This window comes from Hoplias malabaricus, chromosome 4 (assembly GCF_029633855.1).
Source record: "Hoplias malabaricus isolate fHopMal1 chromosome 4, fHopMal1.hap1, whole genome shotgun sequence".
Classification (NCBI taxonomy): Eukaryota; Metazoa; Chordata; class Actinopteri; order Characiformes; family Erythrinidae; genus Hoplias; species Hoplias malabaricus.
Window position 1 is genome coordinate 36328377 of NC_089803.1, and position 17842 is coordinate 36346218.

The 17842-nt window shown below is 38.4% G+C and overlaps 1 protein-coding gene across 3 annotated transcripts in view; it reads right to left on the bottom strand.

Annotated features, from left to right (window-relative positions):
* The window catches only part of LOC136694577 (transcriptional enhancer factor TEF-3-like), a 31125-nt gene extending 20395 nt beyond the window's left edge, over positions 1-10730 (bottom strand). For 2 of the 3 annotated variants that reach the window (XM_066668257.1, XM_066668256.1), the window contains exon 1: positions 10587-10718. In XM_066668257.1, the coding sequence (XP_066524354.1) occupies positions 10587-10593 (7 nt within the window). In that variant the 5' untranslated portion in view covers positions 10594-10718. Of the gene's footprint in view, positions 1-10586 lie in introns of all 3 variants that reach the window. The other variant, XM_066668258.1, reaches the window with a different exon arrangement.
* Positions 10731-17842: the final 7112 nt, after the last annotated feature.

The following is a 17842-nucleotide window of genomic DNA, read 5'->3' on the forward strand; positions in this document are numbered from 1 at the left end:
ATAAATACTCAGTTTAGTTTTTTACAGATGTAGTTGATATGGTGTCTCCATGATAAGGTGGCCTCAATCATTACACCAAGATATTTATAAGACTGCACCTGTTTAATTATTTAATTATTGATAATGGTAGGATTTGCACCAGTTGATTTTAGACCAAACAGAATTTCTTCTGTTTTCTTTGCAATTATTTCTAGAGCTTTGTTTTTGCTCTATTGTTAACCCCCTGTTGGTGCGGATGGGGGCTGTCTGAGTCATTTAATAATATTAGCAAGACAGTGTCATCTGAATATTTTAAAAAATATTGATTATTTGAAGTTGAATGACAATCATCTGTGTATAAGGTAAAAAGCAAAAAAGAACTCACGCAGCCTTGAGGTGCACCAACACTGGTTGAAATGGCAGAAGTAAGAGTCTTGTTCACTTTAACCAGATGAACTCTATTTGTAAGAAAAGAGGCATACCAGTGAATCAAAGAGGAGTTCACTCTCAGATGAGAAATATTGGGTTTTATTGTATTGAAAGCTGATGAAAAATCTAGAAAGAATGCTCTTACATACGTATGAGGTTTATCTAGATGTTTAGTAATAATATGAACTAATGTGGCAACAGCATCTTCTGTGCTACAACCTATTTTATATGCAAACTGAGATGGATCTAGTTTCTCATTAATACAAGTAGTTCGCAAATGTTTGAGCAGAAGATTCTCTAGAGCCTTCATGATCACCGAGGTTAAAGCTATGGGTCTAAAACCTTTATATTCTTTTGGAATCTTGGGCAGTGTTTTTATGTGTGAAGCTTTCCATGCTATTGGAACAATGTGTGTATCAACGAAGAGTTGAAACAGTGGTTGCCACGCTGGTGTCAGCTCTGTTGCAAAGTTTGCAAAACTACACTTATCTGGTCCTTCTGCTTTTTTTTTTTGGTGTTAGTGGCTTTAAATATTTTTCTAACTCCATCAACAGTGATCTTAATTCTGTCTGAAGGTTCTAGCTGATTTGGTTATATTTCTCAGAGCTGTCAGATGATTAGAATCTTGTAAAGTGAGTGTGTAAATCATTAGCAAACTTACAATCATTGTCTGTTACAATAGGTTTATTTGAAGACAGCATACCTGTCATTGATTTCATGGTGTGCAACCCCTTTTCAGAATTGTTGGTTTTAAATGTGTTTTCTAAATCTTGTCTGTGTTTGGATTTTGCTTCTCTTTATTTAATTCTTAATTCTTTACCTGTCTGTCTAAATATTACTATATCTTTGTTCTTAAATACCAAGTTTCTTTTATTTATAACTCCCTTAATATCCTTGGTTACATATAGTTTATTATTTGGGTAGATTTTAATTAATTTCATAGAGACTACTAGCTGTACACAAAAGTTAATATAATCATTAATGACAGTTATCCTTTCATCCAAAGAACCCTCTTGAAAAACACTCAGGCTTACGTCTCTTAAATTTTTTCTTATAAACTGGAATAATATGAATCACATTATGATCAGAGTTTAATATAGGAGGTCTGCATATATATCCGATATACAGAGTGCTGGATCTAACGTAAATGTAACTCCTAATATTTGTTTGACACACTCACACTTATGGACACATTTTAAGTAGCCAGTCCACCTACCAACATATGTTTTTGGACTCTAGGAGGCAACCGGAGCACCTGGAAAAACGCACGCAGACACTGAGAAAACCTACCAACCTGATAGTGACGTGAGTTGGGATTTGAACCCACAACCCCAGAACCCTAGGAGTGTGTGGCAGTAGTACTACCTGTTGCAACACCTAAGGTTTTTATTAATTTTGGAAAAAATATTTTGGCAGAGGGAGTGATTTATGTTTGTCTAACCTAAATTCTGACTTCACATATCCACATAAAACCAAAAGCAAATATCTTTTTACATACTTAAAAACAGAGAATTTAAAACTTAATTTCTGTGGCTTATGAGTGGTGTGTGTGTGTGTGTGTGTGTGTGTGTGTGTGTGTGTGTGTGTGTGTGTGTGTAGGCAGTGTTCAGTGCAGTTTTTATGCACTCATTTACAGGACTGTGTGTGTTTACCATGGCTGATCAGACTGTTTCTCTGTTGTCAGTGATAATTAATTCAATATTGTTCTTGGCCTATCACTTTAAAAGGGAACCTCTTTTGCACTGTGGTGACAGGACAGGGGAAGGAGAGAGGGAGAGACTGCAAGGCAAGTCAATCCAGGCAGAGACAAGAGGATCTTAGAGGGGCTTTGCCATGCAATAAAAACGTCTGGATTCAGTTCTGGGATACCAGGCATGGCCTTCTCCCGCCTCTAGCTCTTCTCTAATACATGCTGGGAGGTTTCAGGTTCAGACAGATGATGTTTGCATACATGTAAGGTTTCCATGAACCAGCCTTTGATCTTTAATGATCAACACGACAGTGTGCCAGATTAAAGAGTTTAAATATCCCAGCCCATTCAAATGATAGAATACCCTACAAGTTTTGAATCAAGAAAAGTAACAGAAATAGAAAAGTAATTATAAATACAAAAGATACAGCCCTTCTGCACATGTTTCAGCTTCCCTTGTTCAGCTAACTTTTTAATTTATTTTTAATTTAGCTAAGCTAACATTTGGGCGGCACGGTGGCGCAGAAGGTAGTGTCGCAGTCACACAGCTCCAGGGACCTGAAGGTTGTGGGTTTAGTCCTGCTCTGGGTGACTGTGAGGAGTTTGGTGTGTTCTCCCTGTGTCCGTGTGGGTTTCCTCCAGGTGCTCCGGTTTCCTCCCACAGTCCAAAAACACACGTTGGTAAGGTGTCCGTAGGTGTGAATGTGTGAGTGTATGTGTTGCCCTATGAAGGACTGGCGCCCCCTCCAGGGTGTGTTCCTGCCTTACGCCCAATGATTCTGGGTAGGCTCCAGACCCACTGCGACCCTGAACTGGATAAGCAGTTACAGACAATGAATTAATAAGCTAACATTTAATTTTCTCAAATTTTAGCAACAAATCAGAAGAATGCATCACTTGCTCTGCTGCAGTCTGAAGACAACGAAAAATATTCCTTTGGATGTGTTCACTATGTGACTGTGGATTTCAAACAAAGCAAACCATCTTTCACTGTGACTTTTTTTTTTTACAGTTTAAAACTGTAGGATTTCTAAACTATAACAAAAGCATACTACTGGCAGCTGGTAAACTACTTTCCTAAATAATATGATAAGTTGATAGTGATGTTTTTATTTCTGATGCAGTATATAATTTTAAAGGGAAAAAAATATTAGATTAATAATGAAATGTTTGTTAATGTTTTAGGCCAAATGCAAAGCAAATTGATCAATGCATGCCGACAAATGTTGCCAAATGTTTTTTTAAATTAAGTCTATGTTAAAGAAGCCCTATTACAATTTATCATTAAACAGCAGCACCAATGCTGTGTCTGATCAACAGGGCCACACACATTAACACACTAACAACATGGGGTCCTGTGGGATTTCTCACCATTCAGTAACAAAGTATGCAGAGTAACATCTGGACTACAATCTGTAACAGTAGAACCACTTAGTGCTCCTGTATATTAACCCTAAAACTAATGTTCCTCACTTCTGGGAATGACTGTCTTAAAATTAGTTTAATTTCAAATCTGCAATGTGATGAATGGAGAGCCAGAACAATTAAAATCTGTCCAAAAATCCCTAAAGTCTGGACCAAAAGATCTTATTTACTGAACAGATTAAATATATTAAACAATGTGTGTGAAGTCTTGATAGATGTATGTAGATAATTACCAGAAAGTTTTCTGTAAAAGTGGTTTTACAAAAAGGTCTTCACCAATCTTTGAACATGTTTAAAAGTCCTGATTTACTGTGCTACACAACACACAAAGAGAGTAAACACTTTTAGATGCAGAAAACAGCTGGGAGATAAGGCAAAAGCAGGACAAGTAAATGACAAAGAAAACAAATGTGATTGCAGAATGTATAACTAAGCTAAATTTATTATGAGAAATAAAGATATATAAAAATGTACAAATTAGTTTAAAGTGATCTATTAGAAATGGTATATACTATTATACAGTTCACCTATTTTACGTTGTAGCTTGGGTAAGCATTTAAGACCCAAGCTGCAACTCCATTTAATAACCCATTTTGCTTATGTGTTTAAGGTTTCTGCACGGTGCTGTACAATATACCATAACTCCATGAAACTAATGAAAATAATAACAAGACATCTATTTAGATCAAGCATGGGGTGACAGGCAGAGACAGAGACAGAGAGAGAGAAAGGGCAAATGTCAAGGCCGAAGTGAGACACAGCTGTGGGGTGTGTATGTGTGTGTATGTATCTATTGGGGAACAGCCAGAAAGCGGTCATTCATAGGCACAGTCTGGAACACAGTTTCAGAAGGGTGGACAGCCGTGGCTACCTGAAACCTGCCCTATCCCCCCACCACACAAACAAACACACACACACACAAATCTGCAGCCCTCCAGGGCCAGAGTAAGGTCGTAGCGGACGTTTGGTGTCACGCAAAGGCACAGAAGCCTCACAGCACCCTGCACCTCATAAATCTCTTTGACCCCTCCAATGCCCTCTATCTCCCAAACTTACTATAACTCTCTCTCTCTCTTTAGGTACAAATCTCTCTCTCTCTCTCTCTCTCTCTCTCTCTCTCTCTCTCTCTCAGTGAGGCCTCCCCCTCTCCTCCCCTGCACATTCCTCTCATTCTTAAGCTCTGACTTCTCCTCACACTGAGTCCTGCATCTGCTCAGTGTGGAAGGAGGGGTAGGGGATACACAAACACATACACACACACACACACACACATTCATGTTCCAACAACACACACAAATACTTTCTCCATGAAGTGACCTAAGTGGCCTGTGGTCTGAGATATCTAAAACCCTTCTAAATCATTGCTGTGCGGAAGAGTGGCTGCTTCCGTGCTTTTATTCTCTCAAACAAGCAAAGCTGCAAACTAGTGTTAGTCCAAGTGTGTGTGTGTGTGTGTGTGAGTGAGAGAGAGAGAGAGAAGGACAGAGAGAGGGAAGGAAAGGGCAGCAAAAGGAGCTCCATCTGCTGCCCATACCCTCTCCTCAGGGATGAGAGGCGCATTTGGGTTTCAGGAATCTACAGCTTGAGTGAGACTTCCTCTTTGACACAACACAACACAAGACAGAACACTGTAGTACAGACAACCAAGTGTGTGTGTGTGTCCTGAATAACACTGTATCTTTGCAGATTTATCATATCCTTTCTCTTTTGTGTGTTTAGGTCAGGGTGCACTGATCAATAAAGCACTGAAACACTCAGGCAAAGTAACAGCATCTCATTTATATTTACATGTGCAAACTGTAAAAAATGATAAAGAATGATGTTTAATGTTAAATGAAGAGCTTTAAATATTCTTTGATAAATAGCATTTATATTTAAATAGCATATATATATATATAGGATGCCCTGTGTGCCCCTGCCTTGTGCCCAGTGATTAAGAAGAAGAAGCAGTTATAGAAAATAAATAAATAGATGAGTGTGTAAACAGAGAAAATCCAGTCTGATGAGATAAATGTAAAAAAAGGAGCAATTAAAAGAGGTGATAAAAAGGTGTGAGAAGAGATGTAAAGAAAGATGAAAACAGAGAGAATAAGGAGAAATAAAGGAGAAAATGGGAGAAGGAGGATATATTTGAGGACAAAGAATTAGGAGGTTAGTTGAAGAAGGAAGGAAAAAAGGAGGGTGAGAGAAAACAAGAAAAAAGAGAAGGGGCGATAGAGAGAGTGAAGGAGGGGACAAATGAGGGAGAGGGGAGAGAATCTGCTCATTAGAACTTGTCCTCACCCACAAATGAATCTCTCACTCAGCTGGTAAAGTTAGAGTCTAGGTGAGGGTTAGGCTTCTTTTTCCATCTCTCCCTCCCTCCCCCTCTCTCTCCTCTCTCTCTCTCTCTCTCTCTCATCATAAAAGTAATTAGGGGCAGAGTAAATAGGAAACAGCAAAAACGAAATATCTGTGCTTTGGTGAATCTCTGCATGTCAACTGAAGTGACATCTGTAATGATGTTTCCTTTGAACATGAAAGGTACTTCATTATGTGGGGTTGGTTTTATCTTTTAAAACCAGTTTTGGAACACTTTCCCTGTCACCACACGTCTGTTCCAGAGCTCCATTTTTTCCTTGTAACAAGTTTCTGACAGGTGAAGAGGTCCATTATTTACTTATCTTGCTGCAGGATGATTGGGAGCCGTTAAGTCATGGTAAATGTGTTTCCTCTCAGCAGCTGGGTGTGTAATTTTACGGCCCGGGCGAGAGAGTGGAGGGTGAAGGCATTACAGCGCAGCAGCCATGAAAGCCAAGAAATGTTTTCATTGGCAAAGCCTGTTGAATTTAGCCCACCGCACCAAGAGCGAGACAATCTCCGTGACGCTGCTGTGCTTAACGAGATAATAACTCAGAGAGATGAGCATAATGGCTAGTGGGTATGCAAGGAACTGTGGGAAAAAATGCCACAAATGTTTGATGAAAAAAAGGCGAGAAAGTTTCTCTTCCTCTCAAGAAAAAAAAAAAGAAAAGAAATAAATAATAATCATGGAGCAGCAGAGAAATGTGGTGAGATTTGCATGGATTTTTACAGCTGCTATACCTAGACTGCGTCTGACAGTCAACAGTGCTCAGAGTGGGAAGAATGGTCATGCTTTAACTATAATGACACAGTCTGTTTTTCACAATGCAGATAGTCATCTGAGTGATCACTTCAAATTCTTTCAGTACAGCAAATTACTGCGATGAATGAAAGTTCTGTTTGGATTCCTCCTAAAAGAGCAGACAAACTTCAGTTCCGCGATATACCTTGGTACAGTAAAATTTGCATATTAAATTATACAGAGGAAAAACTCATACAATAGAGTAGACCTAGGGGAAAAAAGATTTCTCTAAAAGGCTTGTACCTTCATTAATTTTAAGTCATTATACTAAAACTGTTTTTACAGGAGATTATCAATAAGGAAGGTTTGTGAGGGCTGATGCATTTGGCTGCGGGAAACTTAAACAGATGAAAAGTCAGTTTTCTTCCTTCTTTTCTCCACACTGCCATCCTGTGCTTTTGTACTTCAACCTGGAATGTGTTGGATACTGAGTGGTGAGGTGAAGCCAGCTGCAGATGATGTCTAATCTTCAGTGGTGGTATTTCTGAAAGATTTTCTGAATGATCATTTCCAGTGGTCTATACTGCAGGCTGCAGCTGAACAAGGCATGAGTGAGGTGGTGGAGTAACAGTCCTTCTCGAATATGTTATAAAAAACAACACTGCAAAATAAATTAATTAATAAAATAAAATAACAATAAATTAAAAAGGACACTGCAGTAACCAAGGGCTACTACAGTATTTAGTCATGCTTTTTATTACTTCTCTACAGAACTGATAATATATTATCAGTGCAAGAAACAACATTGACAAAACTATTTAGAGATTATTTAACACTGCCTGCAGCAAATGACTAAAAAATTAGGCAAGCAATTTACCATTAGTATGTATGGACGCCCGTTTCCGCCACATAACATCATTTTAAAAAGGCACCAATTTTTATTTTTCATTAATATGAAAGTTGATATCTCATTAATCTGAGATACTAATCAATATATTGAGAAAATATCTCATTATTTTGAGACAGCATCTCATTATTTTAGATAATACGTCAATATATTGAGATAGTATGAGATCCTATCTCAATATATTGACACCATATTGAGATAGCAAATAGCATATTAATGAAAAATAAAAACTGGTGCCTTTTTTGTATTGTTTTATGTGGCGGAAACAGGCTTCCATAAGTATGCATATTTGCCATATGTGCTTTTTGGCCAATCACAATCATCTCTATGTGCTATAACCTCCAACAAGTGAATGAAAACCCCCCCCAAGCACAGCGAGCAAATTTTTCTTTTTGCTATTGCGCTTGGAACTTAGTCTCTTTTTTTACTTTGTTTGCTCTCTCTCTTTCTTTCTATCTCCTCATATTATAAATCTGATAATGTCTGCAGACAATGGGGTAGGGTAGTGAGCAGTGAGAGGTGACCTGAAAGTCACTCACACACACTGACTAGCAGACAGACAGTTCAGGGTTGCGAGGGCTATGGGCTTGGGGATGGGAGGGGCCTATAGACAGAGGGCAGAGGACAGGTGCAGAGGACAGTGCCCAAGACTGGCTCTCTTCCCCCGATGTTTATCTGCCCACCCCCATCATCACACACAGACTCAAAGGGTAAACGTCTATTCTGGTCTCCGGTTACAGCCATGTTGCCTTGAACCCCGAGCTCAGGGCGAGCACATGCCATTCCAGAATCTCCATGACGTTCCCTACTCGCCTCTCCCCCCCACTCTCCGATCCAAGGCAGGAAGGTGGCAGTGGAACTACCCCAAGCTGCTCCCAACTCAACTCCCCTCAATCCCCTGCCACAGTATTTGCCACCTGACCCCACTCCTCCAGTTGTGCAGCTCCAGGCTTCATGCACACGCACAAGCTTTCATGGCAGCTCAGATGCTGCAACTAATCGTTAGTCCAGTGTGTGATGACAGATCGTTTTTGAGCAGATACCTAGCACATGTCCCTATACATCCTCTCACTCTTCCTCTCCACCCATCCACCTTCTACCCAGCCCTCCATCCATGCATCCAACTAGTCGTCAGCTCTTATCAAACCAGCTACCCATCTGTTATCGTCCCATCCATTGGCAGCTCAGGCACAGAGACATTAATAGACAGACATACACACAATGTCTTTGCTATCTATAGCACATATGAAGAAAAGCACAACAAATTTACCTTATGGCTGTTTGGGGTGCTAGACTCAATCGCTGTCATTTATACATATCTACAATATTGTTATGAAATCATGAATGGAATTAAATACAGCTGAATTGAATGCAAGAACTGAACGAAGAAAATCAGTGATCATCAAGGACCAACTGTTATAGACAAATGGTAATTCAGGAAAGACCCACTGTGATTGTGGAGTCCACAACAATTTAGTGATGTCAGTAATTATATGATCTGTAATTATGAACCTGTGCAGCGTGAAGCATTACTCTGAAATGGCAATTTAACTGAATTGATGTGTCAGAATCAAAATCAACAATCCAAACTGTATTTTTGAATACAATAAAATGTTCATACTATATTTATGAAGCAGAGCATTGTTAAAGTTTGAAGCTGAAAACCTAACTGCAGCATTTACAGAAATATAAAGAAACACTAGGTATGAGTAGGTGTTTTTAGATTTACAGCACTGAGCAGAAGCTCTTATCTAGAGAGACTTACACAAGTGCTTTGTGTTGCTCTTAAAGCAGTATTCAACACAATGGAATTATATTTATATTATATTTATTAGAAGTGTCTATTTATTAAAAAATGTAATCACAATAATAAAGATAAAATATTAGTGCATCCATGACAATGGAAGTATTTGTAGGACAGGTGAGAGGAAATTGTTCTCTTTTATTATAAAATCTCAGTGTAATTTTAATGTTTTTTTGAATAAAAATCTCTTAATGTGCTAATTAAAAATTTCAGGGAGAACTTTAGCATTGGACACAGAAGCTTTAACACTACAGAGCAGCTTGTGGCTCAAACCTGGAGGAATTAAGTGAGGTAGAAGACAAAACAGGAGCTCTGTGTATGCATGTGTGTGTGTGTGTGACATGCATATCTGTGAGAGAGAGACAGTGAGCGAGCAAGCGAGAAAGAGTATGAAATGAGGAAGGGAAAGAGTGACTGTTAGTTATTGAAGTTATGTAATAACATAATTTTGGGAGTAGGACCACGCCCGAACTCCTCCCAGCCCTATATATACCCTGCAAATTCACGTCATTTCCGCCTAGGACAAACTCGCTTCATTTAGTTCAGGAGACAGATCTCGACTCGACTGCTTCACTACGTCAGCTCGCTCCTCCGCGCTGGGTCATTCCTGCTGATCCCCATATTCGGAGCCGTGTTTTGCCATTATCAAACCCACCGAGCCTCCTGTTTTAAAACTTGCTCCAACATCCCCCCCATCTCCACCCTTTTCTCATATTCATTTATCCAACGGGGGTCCGGCTTCAACCTCTATGGGCGTGGTCCGTACTAGCAAATGATATTTAATATATATTTCAGCATAAATAATGTATAATGTAGTCTACCTGCTGTATTTATCAGAAATGATATCAGTTTATATTGCTAGATAAAACTAACTAATACATCACTAAACTGTAAAATGAGTGAATAATGGAAGGTCAAATTGGTAAATTGATTAATTAGCCTTAAAAAAGTTAACACCTTAAATATTCATGTGCATTAAAGTATTTTGACAGCACTACTATAGAGGTCTTACAGGCTTAAAACACCAATCAGTTCTAAAAACAGTGTAGAGTACCCCTTTGTGGGCGCTGTCTGAATATCTAAGGTTGAATCCCAAATCTTACCGAAGAAGTTATTACTGTGGCTTGAGGTAATGAATGAAAAAGAGACCATCCTCTAATCAAATGTATATTTAGTTCATAGTTCAGATGCTGTATCTAGTCTAATAAGTAAGACCCCAAGCAGAGAAAGAGAGATAAAAAGGAAAATGTGGGTTGGGGAGGCGTACCGTACATCTTGCCCTCGTCTGAGAGGATGATCTTGCGCCGACCACAGGGCGGATAGATGGCCAATGCCTCCTGAAAACTCTGCTCGATGTCTGGACTCCATACCCCTTCAGCATCATTCTCCAGAGGCTTGTCCAAGGCCTCGCTCAGTTCCTCGCTGGCGCCCCCTGGAGAGGGGGCTGATACCCACTCCGCAGACAGGATGGTGGTGGATGGGGAGTACAGGCACCTCTGAAGCAGGGCTGCGTCACAAGGTGTGGAGGAATTGGAGGTGGGAGCAGCTCCACCTGGCTATAGTGAAGAAAGGACCAATCCTAAAGATAAGAAGTTTAGGATTAGTTTAGATTTAGAAGTGCCACTATCACTGGAAATAATGCTTTTTTCTCCCTTGTAGCTTATTAATACAAGATGGTACTAAACAATTCAAAACTTTCAATCAAAACAGTATTTGTTTGTGGGAAGGGATGTTCTGTTGTAGCTCAAATTAATTGCATAGTTATTCTCCATGAAGTTTGTTTTTTTAAATTGAAAAAAAAAATAAAAATCATACAACTCAACCATTAACCAGTTTTTTTTTTTGGAAACTGAAAATACAAATATAAAATTTAAATGAAATGTAAATATGATTAATGGCATAATTCAATGCTGTGATATGATTACAGGTATGTAACGATGTAAAACCATTTAGTAGGTACAGCAAAATAAATATTTAAAGTGAAATTGCAATAGTTCTGGTGACTGTAATGTCCCAAATTTAAATTCCACGGGTGGACTTCTTAAAATCAGACACTTTTTCTTCTTTCGGGTGCTCCCGTCCCGGGTTGCCAAAGCGGACCAACGGCGATCCGCACAGCGATCTGGCACAGTTTTTATGCTGGATGCCCCTCCGGATTCAACCCTCCCTATTTTATCCGGGCTTTGGGACCGGCACTGCAACGCGATTCCAGTGGCTATGTACACACACTCACACATATGGACAATCTTCTGAGCTGCCAATCCACCTACCAACGTGTGTTTTGGATCATGGGAGGAAACCGGAGCACCCGGAGGAAACCCACGCGGATACAGGGAGAACACACCAACTCCTCACAGACAGTCACCTGGAGCAGGACTTGAACCCACAACCTCCAGGTCCCTGGAGCTGTGTGACTGCGACCCTACCTGCTGCGCCACCGTGCCACCCCTTAAAATCAGACACACACAAAAAAAAAAAACAGCAGAGTAACAGAAGAAACCTGTAAATGAGAGATGGGGAATACTCAGGAGGACACCACAGTACGTCACAGTCATGTGAGTGAGATATGATAGGGGCACCACATCCACCATAGGATCATCACATATATCCTGAGACATGCTAATCCTACTTGGAAAAAGCACATCAGATGAAAAATTAAATTAGGATAGGAGCATATAACACAGGGAGTGACACCTCTCATATAACCATGTACACAGACTGAGAAACACTTAGCGGCCAGACAGTCTTCTTTGTGCTGGGATTATTATGGGATGTCTGCCTCAAATTTGATCAGTCTGATAAAATCTAAAGTGCTTTAGTGCTGGCTGATGATGCAAATGACACTAGGCCTGCAATTAAACCAGTGAGATTGCGATGGTCAAAGTAATACTGCTAATGGCTTCTTCTGCTGTTGGGTACACCACCTCACTTGAAGCCTGAACAAGAACCATTTCAGAGATAAGAAAGAAAGAAAGACCAGATAAGAAAAAATGACCTTCTAATCAGCCAAACCTTTCCCCAGGTCTGATAGTTATGGATGCACCAACATGGGAACTGTGCAAGAATTCAATACTTTTAATGTACATAGACTAAAAGTCAAAGCTTGGATTTAAATATGCACATACTTTAAATGGGACGTATATTACTTTTCCAGAAATTTTACAGTTATTGGAGATTAGTGAAGTGGAACTGTAAAATAATCAACACTCTGTAAACCTCAAAAATGGCATAGAACTCATAGGATTGGAACTAGACAACTGTGATCATAATAAGCCCCTTGTTAGCGAAGCTAAAGTAAAAAAAAAAAAAAGCTTCAGTTTGCAAGGAAGCATAAAGATTGTGCACTTGAGTTTTAAGCATGAGATTTAAAAAGCTCATGCAGTCTGTAGAGTCCAGATCTACCCTATTCCAGAGTAATGGGCACCAGGGTAAGAAGGAAAGCACATGAAGTGTACACAGTATGCATTGTACCCATTCTACAAGCCTCTGTAGACAGTGTTATGATCTGGGGTTGCTTCCATTGGTCAGGTCTAAGCTCAGCAAGGTTATGTTGCAATACAATAATGTCACTGAATATCTGAATATACTGAGTGACCAGGTTATCCCATAAATGGATTTTTTTTCTTCCCTAATGGCACAGGCATATCCCAGGACATCAATGCCAAGACTCATCAGGATCAAATTGTTAAAGAGTGGTTCTGAGGGCATGAGGAATCATTCTCACACTAGTACTGGCCACATGAACCTTACTGTAAGTCTTTACAGAGCGATTCAACTCTCACCAAATTTCAAATCTCCTCAAAATTAAAACAAATGCAATGAATAAATTGAATAAAAGTGAATAAAATGCTGAAATATCAGCACATTCGCACAGCATCAACTTAACATTCCACTCTAACAGAATACATAAAAAAAATAAAAAATCACCAAATGTCAGTGTGGCATATCAGTCAGTTATAAACTACATTTAAAGTCCAATAATTATTATTAAAGCAATGATTCTGATACCATTGTGCATCACTCTGGTGTAACCATTTTTAATGGAATATGTGGGCATTTATTCAGATTTTTATGTTGAATATGGCAGTGCAGACTGGATTGATTATAGACTAATTACTAATTTCTAATATTATTATACATCAGAAACAATCACTTAAACATAATATTAGGTGCACAAATATTTTAAAGCATTTTTATGTAATTTATAATTATAATAATAAATTCTCCCGCTCTTTTGTCATTTTGTGGGAACTGTTGTGTGGTACTAAAAATGACAATTGTCTTTTTATTCAACTAAAAACGATGAAAAATTAGGTAGCCTTAAAATGGCAAAGCAAGATGAATTTATTAATTTCTGCATTTGTTCCATCAGAGTTCCACTGGGGAAAAACACTGCAAAAGAATGTGCATAGATTTGTTCTATTCTTGTGGATAATATTGTATCCAAATTTTGAGTCTATGTAGTGATTGTGAATATAGAGTATTAATATTTAGTTTTTATTTATTAATACTATTATGTTTAGAATCATTTTTAATTTCTATGCAACCGTTATAACAAAATGAAAATAGGGGAGAATGTCTGAATTTTTAATTACAATAATACAATACACAAAAACACTTGTTGTTTGTACAACTAATATACTGTATGTGAAAACATGAGCCATTAAAAGGGGAAGAAATTGTATGTCGCCATAAGTCACTGTTTACTGTTAACTTACTGCTTATTTAAAGTTATACAAATTATCATGGAACTTTAATAAAGCCTATTTGTTTTTACTAGTACGACATGTGAATTACAGAAGCCTGTACTGAGAACTGACACCGCAGACCATTTGACTAACAAATTTACATGTAATACCTCTTAATGTCTTTGAGTAAAGCTGTAGTGTCTCATTTTCATTTTCACAACAGACTGTCTATTTTAACTCAGGATTTATTGTTTTGTCACACTGTTACTGTTAAGCACTCCCTACTTTCTCACACTCATATACTGAGAGAAGGGGTCACTGAAAGGGCTAAAAGGGCTAAGTGTGTCAAAGAGTTCATATTAAGAGTCCATCCTGAAAACCAACACAAAAGCTGTGGTTGGGAGGACGAGCATGTGTGTGAGTGGGTGTGAGTGTGTGTGCCGGCGTACGGGAAAAGGAGGGTTAGTGAGTGTATAAGCACGTCATGTCTGTGTGATTCAGCCTCTCTCTTTCCTCTGAGCCCTCAATACACTGGCTTCCTTGCAGTCTTAATCTGGAAACACTGTAGGACCCTAATAAATACCCAGATTTACAGACAACAATAACATTGCTATCTTTAACAGGGCTTGAGCAGCACAAAAAAATTGTCACTGGGTTGACAACTAAGTGATTTCCAAATTTACAAAGTTGTATTTCAATCCTTTGTACCACTGAGTGACACACATTATTTTGTGCTAGGTCTGGTCAGCTTTATTTCATTTGTAAATATTCATCAATTCTTACCACTCAGGACTTATTAAAAATAAAATGTTGGGATTAGTGGAGTTAGTGTGTGAGTAATGAGGTCACATCATTAAATAATGATCTAATTTAAAATAGTTGATGTCAACACGTGACCTCATGTAATCATTATTTAGTACAAAAGCAGCTACCAGCAAAAGCCTAGTCCTTTAGGAGAACAAATGAAAAGGGGAAAATCATTGATATGTTTAAAAACATGGTACTTCGGTGAAACATATAAAAGATATTTCATCATCAATGTTTCAATGAATCTGGAGGAATATCTGTAAATAAAAGTCAAGGATAGTTGTTTACTCTAAATAACCATCATCTCTGATCCCTCAAGCAGCACTGAATCAAGAATTGTCATTTATTTACAGCTGATATTATTACATGACCTCAGGATTACTTTGGTAATATATGTCAAACATTACAATACGTAGCCACATCCACTAAGCCAGTTAAAACACATTACAATGGTATGGGTGTGGAATAAACAAGTTAGGGTGCTTGTATTCCTTGCTTGTCTGTCACAGAGAATGTGTGGCAGAATCGAAGATTCAAAATGCTGAAATGCTTCATCATTTTGTTAATAAAACTGTAAATGTAAATATAGATTTTATTCATATTTATCAATACGATAATACATATTTTAGAAAGAACTGTGAACCCACCAGCCAGTGAGGAGCTGGACCTTGAGTAGCACGAAGTATAAAATACCATAACAATACCACAACAATACCACATACACCAATTTACTATAACATTAAGATCACCTCCTTTTTTCTAAAAACACTGTGCATCCGGTCAGCTCCACTGACCATACGAGAGTACTCCCTAGTTCTACAATCACAGACTCCAGTCCACTTGTTGCTCTGCATACCCTGTTTGTCTGCTTTAACCCTGTCCTTCAGTTGTCAGCAGGACCCCCATAAGACAGAACTGTCTGTAACTGTAGAACTGTAGAAATGCTCCTGTGCAGTCAGTGGAACTGAGAGAGTGGACAGTGAGTGTAGAATCGAGGAAGTGTTCTAAATGTTGTGGCTGACCGGTGTAAGTGTACATTTGGAAAACATATCCACAACCATACAAACACTCATGGACCCAGGCATGGACAAACACATAGCACAATACGTATTTTATGTTATCAGATATATATGTTTTACATGGTCATGTCAAATGGTCATGGCTGTCTAAAAATGAGCAGTTCGTCATATAAAATACTCAGAAATATGCACTCACATGCCTGCTGTCATCATCATGAAGATATTGTGCCATATAAATAGCTGAAATGAAAAATGTCATTGCGCAAGACGATTGCTTTCAAACAATGACAAGGACAGCTCAAGCTGCACAAACAAAGATGCCCTCTAAAAGTGTTGTATCCCTTGTCAGTCATTAGATATGGTTACCTTTTTCTAAGATTAATAAAGCTCTTCAGCAAGTACAATTCCTGCTTTATTTTATTTACATAAATTCATCTCCACCCAACTGATTCAAATTTACAATTTGTTGTTTTAAACATACAATTATGAAAGCTGTTTGCCATGTAAAAACAATACTGTGTTATTACAACATTACTGTGTTCAGCTCAAACACTTAAATAAGCGTGAATAAATATAAACTCTGATTAGAGTTAAGAGTTGGGATTTATTTGTTAAATGCAATAAAAACTATTTTTTAAAACCACAGTTCAAACTGAGCAACTTTAGAATTTGGTGCCTGCAACACACACTAAAAAAACAAGGGACCAGAGCCAAAAAAAAAAGTCTCAGTCTTTGTAAACAAAGTTGTGTTACCACTCACCAGAGAATTGTCTAACCATCAAAAAATAACTTTAATTAGTAGAAAACTGAAAAGAATCTAGTTCTTTCTCCCTATAGGGTACACAATATTGTGGAAAAATCCAGGGATTCTGGAGAAATGTCAGTCAGTGAAGGGCAAAACAGAACACCACTGCTGAATGTGCATGACTTTCAAGACCTTAGATGGCAAAAGAAATGCAACCATTTCCAAAAACAACTTTTCTAATAACTGTCCCTAATAAATGCTTAAACCATACGACATATAACCGCACCTTAAATTACATACTTAAAATACTTGAAATGCCTATTAGCACATGTAAAACATATGTACAGAGAAAAGCTAATAGAGTTTGGTTTATATAGACCATCATGCAAGCCAGACCAGTCAAACCTGCTATAAACCATTAGTGTGTTGTTTAAGTGTGAAGGAGCAGGGTTAATTATCCTAAGCCCATAAGCAGGGCAATTTCTCTATCTCGCATTCTCTGTCTCTCTCCCTCTCTCTCTCTCTCTCTCTAAAGCTCCCTACTTTCTAAAGTTCCTGCACTGATACTATACATAATCCTCCTCAGCTGGTTACAAATACACACACAGACACACACAGACACACTGCATTCGGCTCAATACACACACTCACACAGTCCACGTATAGGAACATGTAGAAACTCAGCTGGACCAAATTCACTGTGTACAGTGGAATAACACAGAGAGGCGATCAAGCTTAACCCAATGTTGAAAGGTACATGCCATATAATGCTATACACTTATAGGAAACTTAATTCAATGTATATTAAAGCTCTAAATCATTTTATCCATCACTCCTGTATAAAGAGCATCATTTACACTGAACAACACTGACAGCTTTCTCATGACTTGCATGAGCTCCCCTAAAGAGGTTAACAGTGCCACATCCAGGTTAAACCCCACGACAGACACTGAGCACTGCTCCTGAACTCAGAACTGAGCTTAGAACTGCACAAACTGTCAGCTCCAGTAACTCATACAAAATGTTGCCACAGATGTACGTAATGCAGTATCTTTGTATTTAGTGGTCATGTTGTGTTTTGCCACTTTCTTAACATACAGCAACAGGAGACGACAAATCAGCACTGAAACCTTTAGCATCAGATGATTTGAGGTTCCGTCTCTCATAAATACCATGTTGAATTGGTTAGAAACATTCAACAATAAGCAGTAGAATATAAATTGTATAAAAGGAGTATGCACCAAAGGCTATACTGGCTTCATTA